The sequence below is a fragment of the Myotis brandtii genome, unplaced genomic scaffold, assembly GCF_000412655.1.
Source record: "Myotis brandtii unplaced genomic scaffold, ASM41265v1 scaffold986, whole genome shotgun sequence".
Classification (NCBI taxonomy): Eukaryota; Metazoa; Chordata; class Mammalia; order Chiroptera; family Vespertilionidae; genus Myotis; species Myotis brandtii.
Window position 1 is genome coordinate 1891040 of NW_005372102.1, and position 8116 is coordinate 1899155.

The 8116-nt window shown below is 54.9% G+C and overlaps 1 protein-coding gene across 3 annotated transcripts in view; it reads right to left on the bottom strand.

The window, feature by feature from the left end:
- FAM193A (family with sequence similarity 193, member A) overlaps nt 1-8116 on the bottom strand; it is a 105167-nt gene that overhangs the window by 21406 nt on the left and 75645 nt on the right. For all 3 annotated transcript variants that reach the window (XM_014533494.1, XM_014533495.1, XM_014533493.1), the window contains 5 exons: nt 5031-5143; nt 4712-4954; nt 2986-3139; nt 2721-2900; nt 766-1017 (listed from right to left, as the gene is read on the bottom strand). In XM_014533494.1, the coding sequence (XP_014388980.1) occupies nt 766-1017; nt 2721-2900; nt 2986-3139; nt 4712-4954; nt 5031-5143 (942 nt within the window). The remainder of the gene's footprint in view (nt 1-765; nt 1018-2720; nt 2901-2985; nt 3140-4711; nt 4955-5030; nt 5144-8116) is intronic.

Consider the following 8116-nt stretch of genomic DNA (forward strand, 5'->3'; position numbering starts at 1 on the left):
TCAAAGCCCCCCCCCCCCCGTGCCATGACCTCCCCCTTGACCCCAGTTGAGAATCATTGTTTAAATTAATAAATCAGGAGAGTTTAGAAAATATTCTATTTTTGATTGATTAGAACTAACCTTGAACCACAATAACTGATAAAAATAAAAAATAGCAGGTATGGTAAGAGTTAACAAAGGTAAGCTAGAGAGGCAAGGCTACTACTAAGGCACAAAAAATGAATCCAACCTAAAATCTCCCTGCAGAGTCTAAGACATTCAAAATAAACACGGGTTCTCAGAGAAGAAAAGCACACAGAAATCAACTTTCCCTGGATCCCCGCTCCTGTCCTGAGCAGTCCTGCCCAACTGGTGCTGGGAGGCCCACCTGCCTGCCCTCCAGCTGCCTCAATGCCGCCCGGCCAGGATGCTCTAGCGCATGGCGTTCCGGATCTCTCTCCAGCCTGTGTTACTTCTACAATCCTTAGTTTTGTGCTAAGAGCACAAATGTTTCAGACGCGGAGAGCCCAGCTTGGGCGAAGGACTCATGCTTCCCATCACAGTAAGAGCCAGGCCCGAGAAGCCATGACTGCCCCATGCATAACCCATCACCTGAAAACCTTCCCATCCTGGTGAGTTCTGAAGGGATAAGCCACGGCTTTCATGACTGACTATAGCTGTAAGGGCTAAAGCTCCGGGAGCCCATTTCCTATCTAGAGCGGACGCTGTCCTTTATGAGCTGCCAATCTGGACTTCTGTCTGCCAGGCCCTTTCTGCCCAACTTACCTTACTGTGTGTGAAGGGGGGCGCTGCGTACAAGGTGGGGTGTATCAGAGGGCGAGGCAGGTGTGGGACGGTGTGCAAGGGCACGTGCCCATGGATGTGGGGGTACAGGTGCAAGGCGGGGTGTGCGGGCCTCTCCGGGGTCAGGAACTGGTGGCTGGAAGGAAAGGCGCCGGCCGTCATCGCCGACAGCGGCAGCCCAGAAGCTTCCTGCTTGCACACGTGGCACTCGCAGGTGTTGGCAGCTGGCTCCGCCTGCGGGGAGAGAAGCCCTGCTCACTCAGAGGCCGGGATGGAGGATGGAAGCAGAGCCAGCCCTGCTGCTGAGCAGTCATCCGACACCCCCCTTGGCCAGGGCCCTCCTTGTGAGCGACACGAGGGACCCAAGAGCTCAGGACGGCAGGAACCTAAAGAGAGGGGTGCATGCCCCATGCCCCAGTGGGGGCCTGCATCCTGGGCTGTCTGAGCAGAGGCGAGGGGACTGGTGAAGATGGCAGAGTGGGGGAGGGCGCCACAGGGACAGCACAGGGCTAGGCTTCGCTGGCTCCCATGCGGAAGGCATGATCTCTGTACGCACGAGGGACGGACTCGGCGAAGGTGGAATGAGGGGTCACACTGAACAGTCAAAGGTTCTGGAAAGCAACCAGAGGGGACACACCGAGAAGCGTGACCTCCTGCAAAGCTGTGGGGCCGGGGGGAGGCCACAGGAGCTGCCTCTGGCCTGGGCTCTGCCCACACCCTGAACAAACTAAAACACAACTAGAATTGCCGGCAGAATTAAAAGGGTGCATGAAATTTGTTTAATGCAAAAAAAGGTAGGAAAGGGAAAACAGGAACAAAAACCATGAGACAGAAAGAACAGCAAAAGGCAGGTGTAAATATAACCAATCGTTACGTTAAATATAAATGAAGCAATCCAAAGAAAAGGACACGATAGCTGGACAGGATAAAAATGCAAGACCCAACTCAGAGAATAATGAGCAGAGCAAAGCTGAAGAATACAAGACCAATATATAAACATCAACTGTATTTCTATAGACTGCCAACAATCAATAGAAAATTGAAATTAGGAGATACCATTTACCACAGAATCGAAAAACACCTGAACTTAGGAATAAATTTTAAAAATATGTTCAAGCCTCATAGACTATAAATTTTTAAAAGTTAGAGAAATTAAAGGTGACTTAAATAAGTAGAAATATACAGCATGTTCACAGACTGACAGGCTGCTTGTGGTTAAGACTGTATTTCCCCAAATTGACCTATATCATCCCACAAATAAAAGACTAGGCCCAGCCCTAGCTGGTTTGTTTCAGTGGATAGAGCATCGGCCTGTGGACTGAAAGGTCCCGGTTCGATTCCGGTCAAGGGCACATGCCCAGTTTGCAGGCTCGATCTCCAGTAGGGGTGTGCAGGAGGCGGTCAATTTTCTCACATTTCTCTCCCTCTTTCTCCCTCTTCCTTCCTCTCTCTCCAAAAATTAATACATATATATAAATATATAAAAATAAAAATTGCTTGAACATCTATTATATAGCTCCGAGTGACTAAGAAAAAAATAATAGTCTGATAAAACACCCTCACCTCTGAGTAACAGAAAAACAGGTATCTATCTACCAGGGGGAAAAGCTGATTTACCATCCCACCTTTTCATTCTCAGAAAACTCTCTCCTGGCTTCTATTCAAGAACTCCGTGCCATCACCCTGTCCACAGCTCCTGGGTGTTGTAAAACCAAGACTGCTGGTTACAGGTTCAAGGAAGAGAAAAAGTCTAAAAAGGAGGTTATGAGGGATGGACTTTTATTTTGTAAGTCAGCCTTGATTCTCTCCAGTGCTAATTTTCAGAAGTTATTCACAATGACCTGATTTTGTATTTAATAACGCTCAGGTTCAGAGAAAACAGACACAGAGAAAGAGACCTTTGGCAAAACCAAAAATGTGAAGAAATAAAATCACACCTGCTGAGCGGGGTAAGATGGGGGGGGACTGTCCACTTTACTGTCCTCCTTTGCGGGACTTCCATTTTCTAGGGCCACGGCTTCCTTCGGGGCTCCGGGTGGCTCACCCCCACTCCCACCGTCCGCCTCTTCATCATCAGCTTCTGAAGAACTGGCACTGGTGCTGCTCCCCTGCGGGGACTTTGAAAACAAACAGGACATGGAGCGCTGCATGCTGGCCACCGCCCTGTGGCATCCCTGTTCCGATGAAGTGCCACGGCCGTACCTCATCTTTCAGGGCCACGTTTTCCCCGCCACCATTTAACTCGCTGTGGATTCCATTCATGTTGGCCACCACCTCGGTGTCGTTGTAGTTATTCAATGGATAAATATCAGCAAACTTCGCTGACAACGGAGCCACATCTTCATCGTCACTGCAGCTGAGACAAGGGAGATGGTCACCATGAGCCGTTCATGGGCACAGACACACCCCGGACTCGCTCTCCTTCCAGAGGCGCTACCCCAGCACCACTCACACTTCCCCAGGTCGCTCAGTGACCTCAACACAAGAGCCAAGTACCCGGAAGGTTCCGTCTGGGCTCGGAGGACGAACGGAAAACAAGACTGCAAAGGGGAAGATGAAGGAGACCACAACAGCTTCATTTGATGAATGGGTGCGGCATTTCCATTCAACCTGGTGCACAACTGCCCTCCCTGCCATCGCTGAGCGGACACAGTCCAGGTTCAATGCAAACGAAAGGTGCAGCCCTAGCTGGTGTGGCTCAGTTAGTTGAGCGTTGTCCCATGCACCAGAGGGACACCGGTTTGGTTCTTGGTCAGGACACATGTTCAGTTGTGGGCTCAATCCCCAGAGGGGGGTGTGCAGGAGTCAGCCAATTGGTGTTTCTCTCTCTCCCTCCCTCTCCTTTCCTTTCTCTCTAAAAAAAAATCAATAAAAACTTATTTTAAAAAATTAAAAGTGTACAGCAAGCATGTCAAATTCGTGGCTGGTGGGCCGTGAGTTTGACATGCTTGGTATACAGGGAACCATCTTAGGTCTTTAGTGTTTGTTTTTATAGCCACTGAAGTGCTAGACACAGCCAGCGGAACAAAATTTTAAAGGCATTATGTGCCAAAATACTGAAGTTTCTTACCGGCAGACCACTGCTGGTCAAGTCAGCCATGAACTCAATTACACATCAGCTTTAGCAAGACTTCCAAGCAATGGGCAAATGGAACATTGACTTAAAAAATGCAAGCAGACTTCAAGGCTAGGGCATCATGTGGGCACTTTAACACAGGTCACTTTCTGGTGCACGACCAGAGCCGGCACAGTGCAAAGGGCTCGGGGCGGACCCCCTGGGTGCACACACGGCGGTGCGTCTACGGCCTCAGCCGGAGGTGATGCTGTGGCTCTAGGAGAGTGTCCACAACTGCCAAACTCAGGCATCTTTCCACTTTTAGGAAAACAAGACAACACATGACAAGGCTTCACACCCTGGAGCTCACCACGGAGGCACAGAGCCCACCCAGGTGACAGCACTCGGGGCTCCTGAGGGCCACGGCCCCAGAGGTGACCCACTCCTGAGCTGTCAGCATCACAATCCAGGTGAGGAACCCGAGGCTCAGGAATGTGCTTGCAGGGAATGTGGGACACAGACAAGTGAACCCTTCGGGGCTCGCCACCGGACGACCCGAGTCCTTGCATCCTGGGGTAAGCGTGACCCTGCCCGGGCCAAGAGGGACGCCCGCACGAACAGCAGGCCTGGGAGGCTCCTGCTCACCAGCACCTTTGCTCTCGACGGGTGTTTATTAATTTTTCATTTCTTTTAAGGTGACGAAACAGGGTCCGGGTTTGGGTTTACTGATTTCCTGCTTTAAACTTTGCTTAAAGGAAGCAGGGGCCTCTCCGGAAGGCAGTGGCGGGGGACGTCTGTAGGCACAGCTGTCTGCCGCTCATCGCTGCCCTGCTTAACCCTCCGGAACCTTCCTTATCATAAGGTCCAACTCACAACGCTGGGGCCGAGCCGCTGTTGGTGAGGAGGAGCCGGGGATGCTGCTGGATGGTGACTGGAGAGCTGGAGCCTGACCCCGAGCTGGCGGACGACACGCTGGGCGGGCGCATCTCAGAGACACAGTCGGAAGCAGGGCCCACCTGCAGCGGCAGCGGGTGGGCGTGGGTGTCGCCGGGGGCAGGGGGGTCCACGATGCCACACGTGAGGATGTGGGAGAGGCTGCAGTCGTCACAGGCACACCTGGGCGGGACGGAACCGTGACTGAGACAGCCAGGACGGCCAGGCCCCGCGCCCCAGGCCCTGGGCGCGGACTCACCTTCTCCGGTAGTGGCAGTTGGGGCAGTCGGGCACACTCAGCCGCGACGACAGCACATGCCTCACGGCATCTGTGAAGTTGTTCTCACCAGTGACCGCTTTCTTATTGGTTAACTAGAGGAAATTAAAAACAGTAGGTTACTTCCGCAGGACATGTCTCCTGTTATTATGTGCTTCATATTTTTAAAAAATGTTTTTACTGATTTTTTAGAGGAAAGGAGAGGGACAGAGAGAAACTTCAACCGGCTGCCTCCTGCACACCCCCTACTGGGGATCGAGCCTGCAACCTGGGCATGTGCCCCAACTGGGAATTAAACCAGTGATCTCTCAGTTCATGGGTCGAACAAAGCTCAACCACTGAGCCACACAGATGCTTCATACTTTTCAGTCACTATGGTAATGTGTGTCATGCTCACTTTTATTTTCTTTGTTAATCCTCACCCAAGGGTATTTTTCCCATTGATTTTTAGATAAAGTGGAAAGGAGTGGGAGAGACAGAAAGAGACATTGATGTGAGAGAGACACATTGATTGGTTGCCTCCTGCACGCCACCCCTCACCCCCCGTCGGGACCAAGGATCAAGCCTGCAATGGAGGTACATGCCCTTGACTGGAATTGAACCCAAGACCCTTCAGTCCCCAGGCTGACGCTATCCACTGAGAAAACCGGCCAGGGCTGCTCAGCTTCCTGAGTGGAGGATCACAGCTTCCTGAGTGGCCAGGAGTGAGGTCAGCAGACGGGAGTGGGCAGGTGGAGCCTACACAGGCCTGCGACCAGCAACCCTGACGGGCCCTCACGGCAGACACAGCACAGAGATGAATCACAAACCCAAGGAGCAAGGCTCTGGCAGAGTGGACAGGCCAAGGAACTGAAGGGGGGAGCCACGGTGCCAGAGGGAGGGGCCTGCAGAGCTGAAGGGGCCATGGCCGGAGCAAGCCCGGAGGAGGAGGTGCTGGCAGTGCTGCCAGGGGCAAGGAGGGCATCCAGGCAGGGGACGAGCACTGAGCTGGGCTCCCCTGCAACACTTCTTAAAAAAAAAAAAGATTTTTATTAATTTTTAGAGAGAGAGAGAAAGGGGGAGGGATAGAGAGATAGAAACATCGACAAGAGAGAAACATCATGGATCGGCTGCCTCCTGACTTTCCCTACTGGGAAAGCCTGTGCCCTGACCGGGCATCAAACTGTGACCTCCTGGTTCCTAAGTCGACACTGAACCACTGAGCCACGCCGGCCGGGCCCTCAACACTTCCTGAAGACCCGCTGACCCTGGGCTGAGCAAAAGGGTGTCTCAGGGGACCAGGAGGTGGGCACGGGCCTGAGCGTGCCGCCTGCAGGACAGCGGGCTGAGCAGAGTGCTGCACCAGCGCCCAGGGGTCACAGGCACTCACGAGGCACGATGGCTGCCTGGACGGTTGGCCTGCAGATGGCAAAGGCGGGTGGGAAGGAAGCAGCCAGCAGCCAGGAGGAAGGCCAGCTGGAGACACCAGCAGCAGGAACAAAGCCTGGCCAGACAAAGGGGGGTCTGCGAGCTACCTAGGAAGCAGCACCTCAACTTCTGATGGACTAAGCGAGCGCATGGACTCGAGGGAAGGCGCGTGGACCCGCCCTGGCAACCGAACAGTGGCAGCTGGAAGGGCCATTTGGCTGGACAGGAGCCAGGGGGGGAGGCTTGGGGGTCGGGTGAGCGAGCCGGAGATGGTGCCGGCTGTCTACCTGTAGCGCCCGGCAGAGAACACGGAAGTGAGGATGCGGGGAGGGGGAAGGTGAGGCCAGGAGACTAAGAAAGCTGGGCAGCAGCTGGAATTTGGATGAGAGTCAAGGGAAGCCAAGTTTCTATGAAGCGTGTCCTGAGGCCCCCGCAGCGAGGCCCCCCCAAGTACTGTCAAGAGGCTGGTGGAGGGGCCAACTGCTGGAGGAAGGCCCTGTCCCGTGGGGAGGTCAGTGCACGTGGTGGCCTCACTGCGTCACCGGAGAGTACAGACTGGACAGGGTATCACCCGCCCACGAGGGGCTGTGGGGCTCACAGTGCTGGTCTTTTAGAGCCACTCGCTATGCAGTGAGCAACCACCCCTCGATCCTGGCCTCACCTGCTCTTCAAGGAAACGCCTGTGTCTGAAAAGCTCCCAGTCTCTGTGCGTGTGCGCGGCCTGGTGTGCACGGCCGTCTGACAAGGGAGCAGCACAAGCTCAGCGCCAGCAGGTGCACGCAGGCCGCTCCAGGGGAGATGTCAGATGGTCAGTACGGCAGCCCGCCCCGGGACAGGGCAGTGTCCCGCGGACAAGGGCAGGTGCCATGGGACAGGGCGGTGTACCGTGGACAAGGGCAGGTGCCGTGGGACAGGGCGGTGTACCGTGGACAAGGGCAGGTGCCGTGGGACAGGGCGGTGTACTGTGGACAAGGGCAGGTGCCGTGGGACAGGGCAGGTGCCATGGACAAGGGCAGGTGCCGTGGGACAGGGTAGGTGCCATGGACAAGGGCAGGTGCCACGGGACAAGGGCGGTGTACCGTGGACAAGGGCAGGTGCCGTGGGACAGGGCGGTGTACCGTGGACAAGGGCAGGTGCCACGGGACAGGGCGGTGTACCGTGGACAAGGGCAGGTGCCGTGGACAAGGGCAGGTGCCACGGGACAAGGGCAGGTGCCACAGGACAGGGCGGTAAACCGCAGACAAGGGCAGGTGCCACGGGACAAGGTCAGGTGCCGCGGGACAGGGCAGGTGCCACGGGACAAGGGCAGGTACAGCGGACAAGGGCGGAACCAACAGCACCTCACACTAACTCAGAATCACCATAGAAATGAGTGCAAATTTTAAAGAGAAACTAGAAAATGCGCGTGGCTCTGTCAGTACCGTAAGCGAAACTGTCACGTACTGAATGTCCATTATGTGCCCTGCACGTGCTGGGCATGAAGACAGGAAGACGACGGACAGTACCCGTGAGGGGCTCAGAGCAGGACGGCGGCCTGGAGCCCGCAAGCGGCCGGTGTGGCCTGAGGACCGTGGGCCGAGTAAGGCAGACAGGGTGAAGCCTGCGTGACTCACTTATGGGAGCCCGAGGGGCCCAGAGACAGGAAGCAGAAGGGGGGCCAG